We start from the raw sequence: 20,587 nt of genomic DNA, 5'->3' as shown, positions 1-20,587 counted from the left end.
GGTTGCCTCATGTAATGACTTTATATTCAATTAACCATTTCATCTTTAGGTGGTTAAAATTACTGTAAATTAATTGTATTCCTTGAATAAAAAGTATGTTAAAATTGAAATCTATCAAGCTTGTATGTATATATTAGTCCTTTTTTACAAAAAGAAAATATGACCCCCCCCCCCCCCCTTAAATTTTGTTCAGTGTGACACATTGTTTTCACTGTATGCAGTAGGTTTTATTTCTGCTGTTTAAAAAAACAAATATTTACTAATTTAATTGACTAGAAGAAAAACTATTTTACCATTTTACATATATCCTGCAAAGAGTAAAGTTTTCTTCAGTATTTCATTTGCTTATAAGGATGAGGTTAATTTGAAGAAAAAAATCCATATTGGCTTATTGCTGCTAAAAAGAATATTTGATATTATAAAAGATCTAAGAAGTTTTTAGATTCAGCTTTTTAGATCTAAGAAGTCTTTTAATTCATCTATTCAATGGTTGTTGTAAAATCTTTGCATCATTTATGATTTTGTAATTATAGTAGGATTATGAACAAAAAACTGACTATATTGTGATATATATAATAATTTTTTAAACAAGTTAATTATAAAGAAAAGAAACAGCACACATTTTAACAATTTATCTGTGGCCAGAAACAAACCAGCTTGAAGCAAGAAGATGGAATATGATTGCCAATGAGACAACTTCCCCCCAGAGACCCAATGACATAGAAGTTAGCAACTATAGGTCACTGTACCACCTTCAACAAAGAGCAAGCTATATAAGGTCCCCAGATGACAGATGTAAAACAATTCATACAAGAAAACTAAGAGCTGATTTTATGTACAAAACTATAAACAAGAACACCTATGATTAACAGCAATAGATTACAATCATTGAATTACAGGATTTTGAATTGGGACAGGCACATAAAAAGTGTAGTAGTATTAAATATCTTTGTGGGTGTCTAACCCTCCTCTTGACCTAGGACAGTGGCCTAACAGCACACCATAAGAACAAACAATAAAAATTATAAGGCATGTTTTTATTGAACTAATTTTATATTCAATAAAATGTTTTCAGAAACACTGGTATTAATTTATATTGAATTTCTTATTTCAGGTCATTAGCATATAATGCCAACAATACCCATTTTTTTAGTGCTAGAGACAGATGGAATTACACACGTTTTATGACGTTTACCAACACATTTAATTTTACTGTGGTGGTTTATAATGTGTCAATACCTTCACTTGTCAAACAGTATTTTTCTGTAAGTATAACTATTTCATCATACTCTCATTTTCTTTGATATTGCAAATATAGTAAAGAAACTATGAATTAGGTGACTGTGAAATACCTGAAAAGTGGTATTAAAATGTTATAGCCATCTTTCAAGTCTCTTTTAGATGGCTTAAGTATATATTCTTCTTGTTTTGGTGAATGCAATTTTTAGGTTTTACTAAAACAAAGCAATACCAAGGCTTTCATGAAAGAGCAAAATCTTGTACTTCACTGCAAGTTCAAGACAACCCTAAATGAGGAACAACTCATTACTTTTTATCAATTAATTGTATCTGCCAAATTAAGCATAATGCATAAACATAGGAATTAACAACCCCAGAAATTGTCATTTGTTGTGTATTTATGTAATGTATTTTTAAAAAATGAATTCAAATAACTTTTTTATTTTCAGATTTTAAATTTTACCAAGCCTGTCAGTATTGAATCTAGACAGACATTAACTGCTTTTTTACTAAAATTTCATCCAAATGATACACAGCTCCACTTTACAACCTACTTGACGTTATATACCAACGCTTCACAGTTTGTTATACCTATAGTAGTATACAATGGTCTATTACAAGTAAGTGTAACTACATTCTTTCTTATAATTTCAAATGTGACTCAGTACATGCAAAGTGTTAATTATTATTTTATGACTGGGAAAGAATTTAAATCACTTCAATATGCATTTTTAAAAAATCGTTCCTTTGAACAATAAAATTGAGAATGGAAACGGGTATATGTCAAAGAGATGACAACCCAATCAAAGAACAGATAACAGCGGAAGTTAAGCAATTGGTTTTCATGGCAGCAAGAATTTGTTTTGCGAAAATTATTTAAAATTATTTGAATATTGATTATACTAATGGATTATCTTGTAGAAATTTTTCATGCCTTCATGTGTCTAAAATTGTGATGCCACTGCTGGTGGAGATTTATTTCCCCGAGGGTATCATAAGCCCAGTAGTCAGCACTGTTTGTGCTGACATGAATTATCATTGATATTGTTATATTTATAAATTAACTGTTTACAAAATTTTTAAGGCTTTTCTACCTCAGGCATAGATTACCTTAGCTGTATTTGGCAAAACTTTTAGGAATTTTGGTCCTCAATGCTCTTCAACTTCGTACTTTATTTGCCCTTTTTAACTTTTTTGGATTTGAGCGTCACTGATGAGTCTTTTGTAGACGAAATGCGCGTCTGGCGTATATATAAAATTTAGTCCTGGTATCTATGATGAGTTTATTTATAGCAAGTAAACAATAATTCTGCCTTTATTTCAGGTAATACCACATAGACCAGAAAAATATAAAGGTCAGTTTGACTTTGGTACGATGGGGATGTCAGAAACTCGATGTATGACGTTTACTCTCAGAAATGATAATCCTGTGGATGTAAGTAGTTATAAGTAAAGAAATTAATATTACCCATAATTATTGTACTTTATAATGGAAATGCTACTTTGGATTATTTTGACGTATAATCTTTATCTGTTTTCACACATTATTTTGGTAGCAATTTATTTATCCTCTGAAAGATGACAAATTTGCAAAAATTTTGATAAGGCCTTTTCCTGTCAAAAAAATGTTTTCATTAATCTTAGTTAAATAATTTTTAAAATGATATAGAAAATATACCTCAAATATCTATGATCCCCCAACCCTGCCAATTAAGCATTTTTACTGATCTTGAGTCTCCAACAAAATATGGTTGTTGTTCTTGGGAATTCTGTATTCCTGATGAAGATGTATGAAACGGGCATGAAATAATACTTTTTTCTGTCATTTTGTCAGTTGAATACAAAATAAAACTATTTTTTTATTAACCCACCAAGCATGTAATGATGTATCCTTTACAGGTGAAAGTGAGAATAAATGCTTCAGCAGAGGTACTTTTTGCATTCTGCTGTTCTCATCATACTAACATTATATCTTTCTAATGCGACAAAACACAATATTATTTTTATCACCTAATTTTAATAAATTGTTTTTCAAAAATTAAAAAAACAATACATCACAAAAACATTTTAAAGTGTTTTCAATTTATCAAAAATTATCATCAGAACAAATTACATATATTTATTTAAAAAATGTATATTGAAATAATGACCTATAAAGTTGCATTAGAAGTTTATTTCACAGTTTTAAACTTTTGTAGTGAAATTATAACATTTATTATTTGTTTTTTGTTTTTGACAAAGTGGTGATTTATTTAAGCTTATACTAGGCCATCTTTGAGTATATACTTGTAATAAATAAAAATGTACACTACGTATTCTAACATATTTTATATTGGTGTGAGGTATTATATGAGGACTTTTTTTTTAGTACACAACACTGCTTATGCTATAGGAATAATGTCTAGTTTATATCTTTTATTATCTGAAGATTTTTTTTTTATGACAAAGTGCATTTATTATAAATATAGCTAACACAATTTCCAAAGGAATACTGTTAGAGAGACTTGTACAAAACAAATTCTGAATGGTGGGATTGAATTTTGGGAAGACAATGTTCAGATACATGTGTGATATCAACCAGTTTTCTTATTTAACAAAAGTGTATCTTTAATGCCCCACCATAGTCAATGGGTGGAATTAAGTGTTATTTTTTACTCTCCATCCTATTTTGTTTCCACACTATAACTTATGTTTTCCTCATCCAAATTTTATAAAACTTGTGCACAATGCTAAGTACCAAAACTTGCAGACAAAGTAAAATTTGGGCAGTGAGTAACTTACGTAATACTGTAATTCCCCAGTGTGGTTACTAAATTTTGTTTTTAAGCAATGCAAGCACATCGTAAAATATTTAATCTTTTAAAATGAAATTTTTATCACAAAATTTTGTATTGAAAATTATGTGTTACTGTTTGCTCAACTCATTATCAAAACACAATGAATTATTTACACAAAATAATGAGGTTGTGACATTAAGATGCAGGAAAAATGTCAAAAAAGGACAGACAACAGAATAGACTAACAAGTACACAAAACATTTTATTAAACACTAAAGCCAGCAACCCAAACCCATCAAAATATGGGAGTGATCTCAGCTGCTCGGAAAGGACAAGCAGTTCCTGCTCCTCTTTTGACACCCATTGTCTTACTTATTAAGTACAAATTCATTGATGATGATTTTATGTACCATTCTAATTAAACTTTTATTGTAGGTTCATATAGGGGAGATAACACCAGACATGAATGGTACTACAGTGACTTTTTTAGGAATGGAGAAAGGGAATGGTACAATGTTAACTAGAGAACATAATACATCAGACGTAGATTATAATTGGGTATGTTAACCTTTAGTTGACCTTTAATGATTTACTTTTACAAGTTGTGACTTGGATGGAAGTTGTCACATTTGCACTCATACCACATCTTTTTATATCTATGTATAAACAATTGTGTGCAATACCTTCCTTTATTGCATAGTAATATAATATTTCCCATACAAAGTAAACAAAGTTAGCGTGCAATAAATTCTAATATTGCACTAGTGCTATAAATCTTTAAAATTCATATCGTCATCAACGACAAAATCTTAGTTTAAACTAAGTTTTACTTTCAAAAATGTATTGCATAGATGCCAACTATTACGATTATTCCTTAGTTTTTCCGATTTTGCGATATAAACTACGCTATTACGGTCAAAGTCGAATAATTACGGATTCCCAATCATCGACGTTCAATTTTGTAAAACACGAATTTTTATCATTACTTTTCCGTCCGGGTCCAGTATTTAGGAAACGCCAATCTAATGCTTCCGGTTTCTCGGGAGATATCAACCTATTGTTGGGTAACTAATTGACCTCCGAAGAGTCAAACTTGCATTTTATTAAGTAGCTTTTTCCCTTTCTCTACCTCTCCTTGACAAAACAAACATGTTTGAGTCGAGAACATCTGAACAATTAATGAATGGAATACATACTACAGACAACATGTTAAATGACAAATTTTAGTGTACATCACTTTGCAACCACTCGTCAGTAATTTTGATTGGTAAATGCACGTTTATAAATGATTACTGAAAACTTTTCAAAAATACGGAAAATTTGATAGTTTGTTACTGATTGTGTCAAAAGGGGGTTGGCATCTATGGTATTGCTATACAATAATAGGGTTATTGCATGAATATTGTGGAATATTGTCCCTCGCAGAACATATATTGCACTCGCAAGCTCGTGCAATATAGAATTCTACTCGGGACAATATTCCCCAATATTCATGCAATAACCCTATAATATTGATTGTAATTGGATGGTATTTGTAAAGATCGTCAGTGTTATTTCAAGAATATTTACATACTCCATATAGGAAAATGACCAATCCCATGATATTCAATGACAGAACATAAAATATGGAGATGTGGTATAATTGCCAATGAGACACTTTAAAGAATATAATTTTGAAGATTGCATGAAAAACAACTCAGATCAAAAATAAAAAAAAGCAAAGAATTTTGGGAATTGGATAAGTTTTACCTAGAGAATACACTGTACGAGATGTTGGTAGTTTTAATACACTTTAAAAGATGTTGATTATAGGTTTAATACACTTTAAAAGATGTTGATTATAATTTGATAGGTGTAAACAAGCCACCTTAATAATATGATGTTGATTATATGTTATAGATAGGAGGATGATACATACACATGACATAGGAATCATGTATTTACTAAACATTAATTTTTTTTATTGTATTACACAGTAGGTGCATGTGTAGCAATTTAGTAACAGCATTGATATAAATTTGTTAAGCCTGTCATATTTTTCTTTACTTTTCAGTTAAAAATATCACCATACCATTTTGCTGTTTTTAGTGTCAATTTAACAGCTCCTGATTATGAGGGGATATTTGCTTCAGATATGCTCATAACTACACAGTTTGAGGTATTTATTTTGTTTCTGGGAAACCAGGACAAAAATATATAAAATTAGGAGACGTGGTATGATTGCCTTTGAGACAAGTATTCAAATAAAGAGGATTTAAGCATTTAAGGATGTCTGGCTTGTTTGATTTTTCATATTTATTAAGTGATGATGCCATGTACTAACATTGAAAGCAAAGGGTTAAACTACTGAATTTTGAAATGTTGAAAGTTGTAGAATATTTATAAAAATTTGGTTAAATAAATAACTCAGTTTAAGTATTTCTATATATAATCCATACCCATTAAGAATAATTATATATTTATTTAGTTGCTTACATTTTATTATGCCCCACCTACGATAGTAGAGGGGCATTATGTTTTCTGGTCTGTGCCTCCGTTTGTCCATCCGGTTAAAGTTTTTGGTCGAGGTAGTTTTTGATGAAGCTGAAGTCCAATCAACTTGAAACTTAATACACATGTTCCCCATGATATGATCTTTCTAATTTTAATGCCAAATTATAGTTTTGACCCCAGTTTCATGGTCCAATGAACATAGAAAATGATAGTGCAAAGTTCAGGTTAAAGTTTTTGGTCAAGGTAGTTTTTGATGAAGTTAAAGTTACATCAACTTGAAACTTAGTACACATGTTCCCTATGATATGATCTTTCTAATTTTAATTCCAAATTAAAGTTTTGACCCCAATTTCACGGTCCACTGAACATAGAAAATGATAGTGGGTGTGGGGCATTCGTGTACTATGGACACATTCTTGTTGTTAACTTTCTTTTGATTGATTCTTGAAAAAATGTCCTGCATTGTCAGAAAAGAATAAAAAATGTTCAGGTTTGCAAGCCTAGAAAAATAATTTAGAAATGTTTGCAATTGATGAATATTGTGAACAAATAATTGAATGCAATACGAATTAATATTACCAGAGTATTAGATATAAACCAATCATATACCTTACATCACTTTATATTTCCTATTCAAATATTTTCTTCTGTTTTAGGATATCTGGATTCCAGTAACCCTCAGAACTTCAGATGGTAGCTTAAATACTATTCCTGAAAAACTTATTTTTGAAAGAGTTTTTCCTGTAAGTATGATGTCCAGTCTATAAAGTTTTAATTCATATTTATGAACATGTATCAGTCAAATTTGATTAGCAAAGTCTGTCTCAGAAGATGATCTTGAAAATGATTCTGCATGTGTCTTGATAGGAGTGAGGTTGGATTTGACTTTGCTCTTAGACACATTTATTAAAGTATTTGCTTTATGGAAGAAAAGTAATTGGAATCTCAAATACCATATACTTGTTTCCAATGTGATCTTACAATATTCACCCTTCTAAACAACCTGGATTTTAAAGAAGTTTATACTGGTCTATCACATGGCTTCCAAAACGGTCATATATTCCGGTCATTTGTATAAAGTCCAGTAAAAGTCCGGCTGAGCAAAGCATGAAACGGTCATATAATTTTTAGTTTTCAAAGCTTTTTCGGTCATTTTTACATAATTCACGATCTTTTTTGACCCAACCTTTTGCCTTTAACATCAACACATTTCCTGTCATAAATGTGACATGATGATTAATTACTATCAAAACAACACCTACTTCAATACATTCTCATTTTAATCAAGGCTAATTAGTAGTTGAACAGGTTAAATCTACCTGTTCAGGTGACAGGTGAACTATGTTCAGTACCGGACATCGTATAAATTGATCGGTTTATTCACAATTATTTTCTTACGTTTCAGCAGTTTGTATCTAATTGATTTAGTCCAAAAGATTAAAATTATTAGAAATTAGTTTATCAACATGATTTGATGAAAAATTTAAAAAGGTTTTAAATAAAAAATCGTCAGAACTACGTGGTATGAACTGGAACACGTGTGCGCATGTGCACAGGTGGGAAATTTAATAATGCATCCTACATTTCTTTAAAAATGCTAAAATTATCATTGATACCTGTATCTAACGTTCAATTCAAGTATTGTTTTGAAGAAATAACGTGGAAAGAGCTTCTTCTCTCAATCTTGCTTTGTAAACGTACACGGATTTTACGTATCGTTTATGGTCCATGTTTTACCATTGTAAAGTCAACATCCGGTTGAAAACGAAAGTAAAGTTTTTGACAATGTCATTTTGCACAAATAAAAAGTCTAAGGCAGATAGGAGCACGCTGATGTGCACACTTTGAATGATGCACTGCCAATTTAACAGTAACATCCTAACATCAAATTCATATCATATCAAAGTAAAGTTTAAAATCGTTTTTATTTTTAACGTAATGTCAATCATTGGAATGGCCATCTGATTACCATAATTGCCTTTTGTGACTATTAAAGACTTAAGGGATTGAAATCGGGATCAGATATGAAATGTCCGGCTGGCTCAAATATTTTTTGGAAGCCCTGGTCTATCACTGACCTTCCATCAATGCATTTATCTGTTCAAAACACATTTTTGCCACATTTTAGTTGTACCTCTTGATGAACTACAAAATAAAGTCAACAAAATTGAGTTAGAATATGATTAGCAAGCAAAGCTGACAAGAACAGAATGATATAAATTTTGAAATGATTTCATAGCACTCATATCTATAGTGTAGCTTTAACTTTTGTTTTATTAAAAGTTTATAACAGTTATGTATTTGCAAGAAATGCTTCAACCAATGTGAATGAATATTGATATTTTTCTTTTCAGGGGAAAAATCCGTATAAAGTGCTGCAGATTTATAGTTCTTTCAGAGATTTTATGGAAGTTACCAGTGTTTCATTTCAACCATCAGACACAAGATTTTATTTTGAACCACCAAATAATGAAAGAATTTTATTAGAACCTTTTAAAAACAATATAGTAAGTAAATATGTTACTTTGCTTCATTTTACTGAGTATCATTTGACATCAGTGAACTTCCCTGACAATGTTTGTTCTCTTCAATGGTATTTACACAATATTTGGAAACCTTGTGTGAAAAGTAAATGAAAAAGATTGGATATGCACTTAATAAAAGCAAGGGAACAGTATTGTCCCTATCTGAACTGCACAGCTTGAAACATAAGATATTAAAAGCAATATGTCTGATCTAGTAAACCCTCTCATGCCTGTATTTCTTGTCAGATTTTAGTGAAGTATATAAGCAATTATAAATGATAAGTTAACAGGTCAGAGTGGATCAAATATTTTAAGGGAAATTACCTCCTTCAGATGTACTGTACACCAATCAATTTTCACGAATGTTTTATTTTCGCGACTTTCGTGATAGAAAAATAACGCATATTTAAATCATTGCAAAATATGTATAACTTATCAAATACATCAAGTATATAAGAAAATCATAAAAATAAATTGATGTGAAGTGTAGTAAAAAGGTGTAAACGCGAAATTAAGTATCCGCGAAAATATGTTGATTTACAGTATATGATATGGAAAAAGTAACTTGTAACTTCTTTTACAAGTACATGACTAATTGGATTTACAGAAATTTATGTTAAATCTTTATATTATTTTAAACAATGTTACAGATGAATTTGAAAATCAGCACAGAAAACTCAATTAATCTTCTATTTAAACAAGAATATGTATTTTTTTCTTTCAGGTTGGAAATATTTATTTTGATTCCAAAAGGGAGTGTAAAGAAGATTGTTATGTTGGGTTACAGACAAATACACCTGGTAAGATAGGATGTTTAAAAGAAAGGGTTTGATCTCTGTGTAGGAAAAGAAAAGGAGTCATGTACTGGACTAAATTTTCTCTGTTTGTTAAAAGAAGTTTTACAATTGTCCTTTTTGAAAAACAATAAAGCTTAAAATAACCTATAAAAATAAGAAAAAATGGTGTGGTTGTCAATGCTATGAGAAAACCCTCTACCACAAACCAAATGACTAAGAAGTGATGGACATTTTTCACATAGTTAGGCGCATATATATAGATGCACTCTAAAAAAAATCGCTAGATGAATTAATTTTCAAGTAACATACAAAAAAATGTCAAACTTAATAGTTATAGCTTTAAGCCTAAAACTTATTAGGCAAAAAAAAATGTCCATATGACATATCTGGTATAGAGCAGTATAAGAAACTGAAATTAAAAATAGTCACACCTATGATTATTGTCAAGTGTTTGTACACAACAAACACATTCACTTGCAAATAGTGATGATAAGTAAATGCTTATGAATTCAAGATGTTTTACTTGTTATGAATGGGATAATGTATGCAATTTACATGCAAGTTGTAATACTTTATTTCTACATATTTTTGTAGTGGTTACTGCATTTGTACAATATTTGCCATTATAATTTTTAAGCTGGTCAGCAGTGGTTGTCTGGCCTGGGTTTAGATAAAGAAGTAGCGGATACAGATCAATATCTTTTTACCAGACTTCAACAGAAGTGGGATAAATTAGAAAAATCTGAGCAAAATACGTAAGTATACTAAACTTTAAAATGACAAAGTTTAACTAACGGAAAATTGCATTAAAGTAAAGGTTAAAGGGTAGGGAGGAAATATTTATTTTGGGTCATATATGGTCTTTTTTTTTCTTTCATTTAATGTATGAAAAATTAGTAGAAAAACATGTATGTTAAATGAAGGGGCTATGTTTAGTCTCATACTACCTAAAAACAGTGGAATACTTGAAAATTTAATTGAAATAAAACTCTGATCATGAAAAAAAGAACAGATTTTTTATTTGTTTTTTATCTTAAGATTTTGTAGCTTTTTCCATCATTAAATGTAGACAGATATTTTCGTATTGTCTAGTGTAAGAGGATTTTGTCTATGTTTCGTGACAAAGTTAACTTTAAAGAAAGTGGCAATATTTTTTTGTCTTTACAGAGCCAATGTTACAATAGAAATAGATACCAGTGAAGTGAGAGGTTTTTTATTCTCAGCTCAATCACATTTACATTGGCCGTCCCTCTTCAGAAAACAGAAAATAAAATTCCCTCTGACACAGATTGGTAATACTTCTGTAAGTATTCTTTATACTCAATGTCTGTTTGTAAGACTTTCATAAACATAATCATTTTTGTTTGACATGCTTAAATGTCAAAATCATTAAATTGAGAATGGAAATGGGGAAAATGTTAAAGAGATGACAACCTGACCAAAGAGCAGATAATAGCTGAAGGCCACCAATGGGTCTTCACTTACATGCCATTTAACATTTGTAACAAAGATAGAACTTTTTCCAGAATTCATTATAGTACATTGCATTGTTCAAGAATTTTGCGCCATTTGTCAAAATTAAGAAACCCAACTTGAACCTAGCTGCTTTCTAAAACTACATTATTTCAAGTATAAAGGGTATGACAGCTGGATTCATGCTTTAAAGATAAAATATAGCACTTACTATGTTACTTATTTCAACAGAATTTCTTAAAAAGAGAAGTTCCCTCTACTGAGAAGACTTCTTAATAAACTGCTAGTTATATTTAAATGTAAGGTAGCACTTCATGCTTATATATTCTGTATGAAATATTTTATTTTTATAGGTGTCAGATTTTATAGTAGAAAATCCTGGGAATGTTCCAGTTTTAATACAGATACTCCCGCTATCTCTGTATCCAAACCCACAGACAATAATAGAATTACTTAGTCAAAGGTATGTTACATATAAATATCTCTTTATTCAAACCCACAGACAATAATAGAATTACTTAGTCAAAGTTATGTTACATATAAATATCTCTTTATCCAAACCCACAGACAATAATAGAATTACTTAGTCAAAGGTATGTTACATATAAATATCTCTTTATCCAAACCCACAGACAATAATAGAATTACTTAGTCAAAGGTATGTTACATATAAATATCTCTTTATCCAAACCCACAGACAATAATAGAATTACTTAGTCAAAGGTATGTTACATATAAATATCTCTTTATCCAAACCCACAGACAATAATAGAATTACTTAGTCAAAGGTATGTTACATATAAATATCTCTTTATCCAAACCCACAGACATATAAATATCTCTTTATCCAAACCCACAGACAATAATAGAATTACTTAGTCAAAGGTATGTTACATATAAATATCTCTTTATCCAAACCCACAGACAATTATAGAATTACTAAGTCAAAGGTATGTTACATATAAATATCTCTTTATCCAAACCCACAGACAATAATAGAATTACTTAGTCAAAGGTATGTTACATATATAAATGTCTCTTTATCCAAACCCACAGACAATAATAGAAATACTTAGTCAAAGGTATGTTACATATATAAATATCTCTTTATCCAAACCCACAGACAATAATTGTTAATATTCATGATATTAGGTACTGTGGAAGAGAAAGCAGATTCTCCTTCACTAGTGCCATGAACAGGAAGAATCATATGAGATGCTTAATTTCAATAATGACAATTTCAGATTAACATCAGATATATCAGATATGATAGAAACAGATGATTTAGACATCTTTACACTCCCAGATTTAGAACAATATAATGTAAGTATCATATTTAGACAGTTATTTGTGGATGTATATAATTTCAGGAACAAAAAAGAATATGAAAATGGAAGTCTGTTTTTGAAAGCAACTATACTGCTTGAAACATTCTCAAACCCTGACAAGGAAACTATTGGCTTAATTTCTAAATGAAATTCATTTTATGAAGGCAAATATGAAACTTGAAATATATTTCAAGAAAATGATTTGACTTAAGACACATTTGGTTAATATCACTTAAAACGTTTGGGTCAGATGTTTTGCAAAACAAAATCAGTTTGACAAATAGTTGTCTGGGTTGAATTGGAAACAATTCTCAGTTAACTTTCTTTGAAATTGTTTTCCAAATTTTTTGAAAGTGATAATATTTATTCTGAACTTTAGGCTTTGTTTTTTTTTTTGACTCTTTGTTTGATTGTGTAACTGAAATACCTGTTATATTTGAAATATGCATTTGAAATTCTAGCATGTGTAATAATAAAAAAAAAATCTTGAATTACATAATTAATTTCTACTATTGTTAACTGAATGATTTGACATTAAATTCAAATAGAATAGAAAGAAAAAAGTAAGTGCTCATATTTTAAAGGATCTTATATTTGGTTTATGGCAGATAGAAGCTATAATCTTTTATCTGGGAAAAGCTATGAAATTTTAGTATGTTCCATGGGTTAACATGATTCAAATAAAAAATTAATGTGCTTATTTTATAATCAATTCCTCTAAACATATAGTAAAATGTCATTACTGTTTATTGCAACACATTAATTACTTTTATTCATGAGATTCTGCTTTAGGGTATTGCATTTAAAATCTGTACCAATACAAGGCAATTAAAGAGTTAAATGACCACCCATAAAAGAAATTTTGGATACTCACATTAAAAAGTTATATGTACAGCATTTTATATCAAACCAACCCATATTTGCAAATAAAACCTTGCCTTCCCTTGGTCCCCTTGTTGTTGTAGAACTGTCCCTTAGTGGGATTCTTAATTTAGGAATAGGAAAAACCACAAATTAAAGTGTTATACAAAATACAAAATGCAGACACATTTGTATTAAGAATTTGTCCAAACAAAGAAATCAAGAATCCATGAAAATTTTTATTTCTTAAATCCACAAAAAAATGGTACCAATTAAATATATAAAAAAAATCATCTCAGAAACAAATTATGTAGGGGTGTCACATGGAATATGACATTTACTCATTCTCAACATTTAATTCTGAAACTTGTGTGAGAACAGAAATTTGTTTAGAGAAATGTAACATTTTTCTTACTGATGTGGTAGATTAAGAAGGAACATGTAAAATCCATGGGAAAAAAAAATTTCATAGCAGATTTAAAGCTAGATAGTAAAAAACAAACTCTAGTATTATTATCGAATATTAAAATAAAAGCTAGATTTTTACATATTTTATTGCTTGCCAGTTATACAAGATGATATATTATTATGAAAAGAGGTGCACTTATAGGGACTGTTGGGTTGCAGATATATACATTGCATATGTTTATCAGGTCTGTTGTAAAGGTTCAAGCCTAGATTGGAGAATCTGTTATTCTAGTATTTGATTAATCTGTTAACTATCTTGCTAATTAGAGCTATACACTTCTAACTCTTTCTAAGTATCATGTACTGTTATTAACTATCTAAATAGAGAAATATTCCAAACAGGAGTTATTATTTCCCTCAAGACATGATTTATTGGAATTTTTATCAGTTTAACAGCCAAAGATGGTTTGGCAAAATAAGAAAACAAAATTTTGTATGACCAACCACACCAATATTTCATTTTAGATGGTATATGTATTGTCTTAGATCTACTCCTAATAACCTTATGTCAAGCAACAATCACTTTTTAATTGTGACATCAAATTTTTAAAATTATGATGTCAAAGTTTACTGGAACTTGTGTGATTTTACATTATGGCGAACAGATTTGCATACAAGTGTAAATACATCTATTTGTGACTGCCAATTTGAAAAAAGTTTATTCGGTTAATGCTTCTTACCTGAAAGTAATTATTTTAGAACATTGTTCATTATAAACTTAGTATTTGTAAGTGGTGTGGCCTCTCTCAAAAGAGCTTACAATAGAGGAAGTTTCCCACTTTAAGGCCAAATAAAAAAGTATGAATGGTTCCAGTTACATCTGAAAAAAAGTTAGGGTAGGTAGGTAGGGATTTTTTTTTATTTTATGTTTTTTTTTTTTTTTTTACATTGAGTCTATGGGAGCAACATTCTGACTTTAACAGTGCTTAATGAAAAATGACAATAAAATCTTTAGGGTAAGCTATTTTTTAGATGAAAAAGTAGGGACGGTAGGGTTACTGGAACCACACACATATTTTTATTTGGCCTAAGGACTTTGTAAGAAGGTTTTTCAGAAGACACCCATAAAAGAAGTTATCTCTAGAGAGTTTTTTTTTTAGAAAATCATTAAATGAACACCTTATGAATTTCATTTTAGCCTAATCCACAGAATCCTGTTCCCGGTTTTAGAAAACACATAGAAAGTACTCTAGGAGTAAAACCACATAAACACAGTATAACTACCGTCCTACAACCTGGGGTTAAAGTCAAAGTAAGAGTTGGTTTCCAGCCTCGTGATGACATCTCCAGGACATCTTTAATACTCATCAGGTATGGATTTAAAAGATTAGGGTAAAAAATATGACCAATATTCCTGAATTTTATCTTTCTCAAAGAAATCCATATTTACTTTGACTTATAAGTATGAATGTGAGGTATAAAATATCAAACATGAAATTATGTTACAAGTGAAATTTATGTATTTGGGAACAGATAATAGAAAAAATCTTATTATTATATCTTGCAAGAATATTGGACTTCAGAATTTATTATAAATGATAAAAAGGAATACATGTGATTTATCTTATTATTTGATAAATTTGAAAATTGTTGTTTTTTTTTTTAAACCCATCAGTATAAAATTAATTTTTGGAATATCTTATATATGTTTTTTTAGTCAACTGCCTAATTTGATAATTCATATTTTGTTTTCAGAAATAATTTAACAATAATAGATGCAATAGTCGTACAAGGACAGGGTGGCAGAGGAGAAATGAAACTTAGTAATAAAAAACCAGGCTCTGGAATACCATTACAGTTTGATATGACAGAAAAACATTTAAAAAATTGTGATCGTAAGTTTTTAAGGGAAACTTTACATTGTAATTTAACATCCAGTATGATTTCAAGTTTTCAGACAGTAGTATTGAAAAGTATGATCAATATAAAGAGTTATTCTACACTTGTCACAGTTGAACATAAAAACGATAAATAAATTCCACAAAAAAGACATTCGATTGCTAACAGTTTCCTAACTGCATCCTACAAAACACTGGACAGAAAGAATCTTTTCATTTCTAAAACAAACTACTTTTAAAACATCATCATTGATGGCAAACTCTTTTAGTTGTTAACTATATTTATTGATGTTTGAAGATTTAACAATTAAATCTATCGTATGTTTGTTTTATTCGTTTTCCTCTCATTTGAATTGTATATGAACAATTTAATGTCATGGTGTTGGTAATCCTACTGTGACATAATCTTCAATTAATTACTCAAGCACTCTATGGTTGATAAAGATTGATTTGACAACAAAAATTGTGTAAAGATTTGTTGTAAATTTTTCTAATAATTGAATAGGTACCCTCTTTATGTTAATGAATCACTTGATCCCTACATTTTATATTCTTCATAAAAATGTATGGACTTTTCTATGATTGTATATAATTTCTGTTGATGTTTAAATAAAAAACAAAACAGAGCATAAATGTTTAATTACATTTTATATTTCAGGAAAGAAACAAACAAAAAATACCATTCCTAATTTTACAGTAAGAAGATCATTTACATTAAAAAATACAGGAGAATTACCATTTTATGTGCATGGTTATGCCATTAATAATTCTCCTTGTGAAGGATATGGTTATAAAGTTTTAGACTGTGATGGTTTTGAATTATTACCGAATTCCAGTAAAAAAATAGATATAGCGTGAGTATTCTTTGAGTTAAAACAAATTTGAAGTTGTCTATTAACAGGAACTTTTATCAAGGACTTTAATTTTAGGTCATCTTAACCCTTTCGCCGATAAGTCCCGGTTTACCAGGATTCACACTTCAGACAGCTGACGATGAGTCCCGTTTTACCTGGATCGGAATACCTCTTCTATATTTCCCGCTCAAAGCGTGCAAACATGAGTTATCTTTCTTTGATGAATACCCAGATGAAAGTGTAAACATGGCGCTTCCGTTTGTGTGTCAAAATCTGACGAAATTTACGGAATTTACGAGAATTTGAAATGAGGGAACTTTTTTTTAGAAAGAATATGGAAGAATTGAAGCCAAACTAGTATACTTTTTTGACATTAAATGTCGTTTTATGTACAAAACACTTGGAATTGACATCGTTCAGTGTGATGAATTTGTACAGCCTCATAAAATTTTTCAAAATTTTGCCGTTTTGGGTTAAAAAATTACAATTTGGGGTCTAAGAGCAGAATTTTGAGAATTTCACCTAGATTATGCCGAAAATTTGAATATTCTATGAAGAAAAAATTATCAAAACATGAACAAAACTGTGAACATGGTGTCAGTGAATGATAATAAATACACAAATAACTACAAACAAGTTTTTATTGACATTTATTATGAAGATCTCCCACTTCAGTAGCCAGGGAAGCCATCGTTTCAGAGTAGCTTCTGTCTGGGCAGCAATCGGTGAAAGGGTTAAGCATGTTATCATAGTTATTTATGTTCTAGATAATAAAATTGTAAATGGAAATGTGGTATATGTCAGAGAGACAACAACCAGAGCAAAGAGCGGATAATAACTGAAGGCCACCCCTTGGTCTTCAATGCAGTGAGAAAATTCTGCAGCAGGGTTAAACATGTTTTGTGAGATCTCAACCTTCCCCTTATACCTCTAGCTAATGTAGAAAAAAGAAACACAATGGGCAACAACACACAGATTATTATAGAATGATTTAGTACTCTGTAGGTTGTAATTTAATCAGGCAAAATAATTACCTGACACATAAATTAAAGTATATCTATTTCTTTTTCAGTTTTACTCCAGATTTTACAATGTCAAGAATAAGACGGAGTTTAACAGTTTTTACAAGCCTGGGTGGTTCAGCTAATTATACATTACAAGCTACCGTTCCACCTCATACCCTGTCCAAGTGTTCTGCTGCTTTACCCAGACCTAACTGGGAACCAGTATTATATTACTCAATAACTTGTGTTATGGGTTTCCTTTTATTCTGCATATTAGTTGCTGCTTATTTTGAAGCTGATAGAATTTTTGTTGCTGATATTATTCGTCGAAAAGTTAAAAATAGTACACTTAACCAAAATCCTTACGATAAATCCAAAGTTTTTGATTTAAAACAAGTCGCAGGATTACATCATAACAATAATACTCCGGTACAACCGAAGAAGGTTTTAATTCCTACTAAACCACCTGATATCACTCTACCAATCAAAGAAATATCAAACGGACACACAAACAGATTTACAGAAGAAAAACAGCAGCTAACAGAGGAGAAGTCATTCTTCACAACATTTTTAACAGTTGCTAAAAGGTTCTTTGCCCCGAAGCCTTCAAATCGTGGCAGACCTAAAATTAACCGTCAGAATTCTCGGGATAAAGATGTCGAAAGCAAAAGTACACGTGTTATCGATAGAAGTAAACCTGTTGACCCTCCAATTTCTGAGAAATCCATTGAGCAGCAGAAGTCAAAGCGAACAAAGGCAGCTAAACGTCAGAGTAGTGCTGAAGAGGTTCAACTTACCCATGACAGGAAAGTTAGCAAGGAGTTAAACCATGTTGACAAAAAGGTTTCCTCGAAACTAAATAACCATGACAACAAAAACAATACTAAAAATAAACAACCTGTTACCATGACAACAGATGTAGAAACAACTGAAAAATTGAGACAACAATCCAGTTACGAAGGTATGTGTTACTTATATTTCATGTTTAAATGATCAATTTTTGCAAATTTCCTAATAGATAATCCCACAAATGATGGCAGTATTCAATACTAGGCACCCACTCTAAGAATGAGGTTATATTGCATTCACTTTGTTTGTTTGATTGTCAAACAAAGATTTCATTCACAGTTTTCTTATGTACTAATCTACAAAGCAATGTCTTCACTGAGTTTCTTTGTTGTTATCTGTACTTAACTTAAATTAAAAGTGAAAAACTGTTGTAGCATCAACTTGACCAAAATTGAAAATTACGAATGTGGAGCAATAGCTTAATTAGCTGGTAAGCTAGATATAGGGTCTCACAGTCTGGAAAATCTTATTTACATTCATACATATTATATTTTATATTTTATATTTATCTTACTGGCCTCCATTATACATGTATAGCCAATAATGATAAAAGTGACTTTAAACACCAACAACTATCATCTATCTGTCTCAAATATATTTATTTATAAATTACTTGATTTTGAATGTTGAATTTGTAGGAAAATCCAAGAAGAAACAGAAGAACAATAATAAGGCAGAACTGAGTTTACATATACCAGTGTTTGTCTCCCGAATAAGTCAGGAGGACGATACGTCTTCTACAACCACTGAATCGTCTAATGGTGACGGGGATGAAAAGGTATCTAGGTTTTTACCTTATGATTATGTCTTTAGAGTCTGGAATTAATATTTATTCAGATTTTTATAAAAAAAAGGAGATGTGGTATGATTGCCAATGAGACAAATTTTCAACAGATTTCACATGATGTAGATATAAGCAACTGTAGGTCATTATACAGCCAACCATGAGCAAAACTCATACTGTCTAGTCTGCTATAAAAGAACCAAACATTACACATGTTAAACAATTTTGATGAAAACAAATAAGATAGACAGCATTCATGTTCGTTGAAGTCCTGAGCAGGCTTCCCTACTTAGGTTTGTGCCATTTTGACATTTTTATAATTCATTTTACATCAGACTTTCAACCTTACCTGATGACCTAACTGAAAACACTGTTTTTATTATTGCGATAAAAGATACAGTAATGTCAGAATTTATAGTAGCAACATAATTTGTATGCCAAAACTTGTATACTCTTTTTTTAACTTTGCCGAAAAAGATAAAATGTTGGATTTATTTTGATACTTTTCTAGAGTTCAAGTGCTAGAGAATCTACACCAGAACCGCCTCCTCCTCAACCAACCAAATCAAAGAAAAAATCCAAGACTCCAGTCCATTCACACGGCCATATTGATGACGATGATGAGGACTTTGAACTTACATCTAAATCCAAGGCTTATAACAGAATCAAATCCTCTACTAAAGATGCTACATGTAATGGTGGAAATATCTTACAGCCTAGGTAAGGAGCAAATACACTTTGGGCTTTTCTGTATTTTCTGTGTTGTTGCAGATTATTTATAACTTGTAACTTTTAAAATTTAAATTTCTTTTGTTATTTTCAACGAAAAAGTGATAAAAGAAAGATCAAGTTTAAATTAGCATGATTGAAAATGTTGTTTATATTTTGCTTTACAATTTCTTTGAAGTTAGTAAGTTTTCAATAGATTTAAACCAATTTAAGGTAATAGATTTAACAATATACAGAGCCTTGTTGGCAAGTTGTCTAAGTTGTTCATCTATCATGTTCATTATATGCATTAGCCTTTCAACTCTTGATGTTAGTAGTCAAGACTTCTCAATGTGAGTTGTGTACAACTCTGATCTTAGGATCTTAATTGAAACTGATTTTTTATTTGGTTTTCTTCTTGGCACTCCAGCTTTCTCCACCAATTGCACAAAATTGGCTGCAATTATTACATAGTGAAGGATGCCGAAAACTTAAGAAAGACACCACAAGACAAAAAAAGATGATATACAACCATATCAATTTTTAGATACATAAAGCATAAAAAAAAGAAATATCTCAACTGTTGAAT

General features: G+C 30.3%; 1 protein-coding gene across 6 annotated transcripts in view; it reads left to right on the top strand.

Moving 5' to 3' along the window:
* The window catches only part of LOC143042037 (transmembrane protein 131-like), an 81,804-nt gene that overhangs the window by 42,085 nt on the left and 19,132 nt on the right, over positions 1–20,587 (top strand). For 4 of the 6 annotated variants that reach the window (XM_076214261.1, XM_076214260.1, XM_076214258.1 and 1 more), the window contains exons 13-31: positions 1,115–1,265; positions 1,689–1,859; positions 2,564–2,674; positions 3,139–3,168; positions 4,452–4,574; positions 6,070–6,174; positions 7,166–7,252; positions 8,864–9,016; positions 9,759–9,834; positions 10,469–10,586; positions 10,999–11,134; positions 11,658–11,767; positions 12,549–12,627; positions 15,100–15,272; positions 15,657–15,796; positions 16,458–16,653; positions 17,726–18,618; positions 19,145–19,284; positions 19,802–20,010. In XM_076214261.1, the coding sequence (XP_076070376.1) occupies positions 1,115–1,265; positions 1,689–1,859; positions 2,564–2,674; positions 3,139–3,168; positions 4,452–4,574; positions 6,070–6,174; positions 7,166–7,252; positions 8,864–9,016; positions 9,759–9,834; positions 10,469–10,586; positions 10,999–11,134; positions 11,658–11,767; positions 12,549–12,627; positions 15,100–15,272; positions 15,657–15,796; positions 16,458–16,653; positions 17,726–18,618; positions 19,145–19,284; positions 19,802–20,010 (3,201 nt within the window). The remainder of the gene's footprint in view (positions 1–1,114; positions 1,266–1,688; positions 1,860–2,563; positions 2,675–3,138; positions 3,169–4,451; positions 4,575–6,069; positions 6,175–7,165; positions 7,253–8,863; positions 9,017–9,758; positions 9,835–10,468; positions 10,587–10,998; positions 11,135–11,657; positions 11,768–12,548; positions 12,628–15,099; positions 15,273–15,656; positions 15,797–16,457; positions 16,654–17,725; positions 18,619–19,144; positions 19,285–19,801; positions 20,011–20,587) is intronic. The other 2 variants (XM_076214262.1, XM_076214259.1) reach the window with 1 other exon arrangement.

Source organism: Mytilus galloprovincialis, chromosome 8 (assembly GCF_965363235.1).
Source record: "Mytilus galloprovincialis chromosome 8, xbMytGall1.hap1.1, whole genome shotgun sequence".
Classification (NCBI taxonomy): domain Eukaryota; kingdom Metazoa; phylum Mollusca; class Bivalvia; order Mytilida; family Mytilidae; genus Mytilus; species Mytilus galloprovincialis.
Note: the sequence above shows the minus strand (reverse complement) of the source record. Positions and strands in the feature narration are given on the sequence as shown.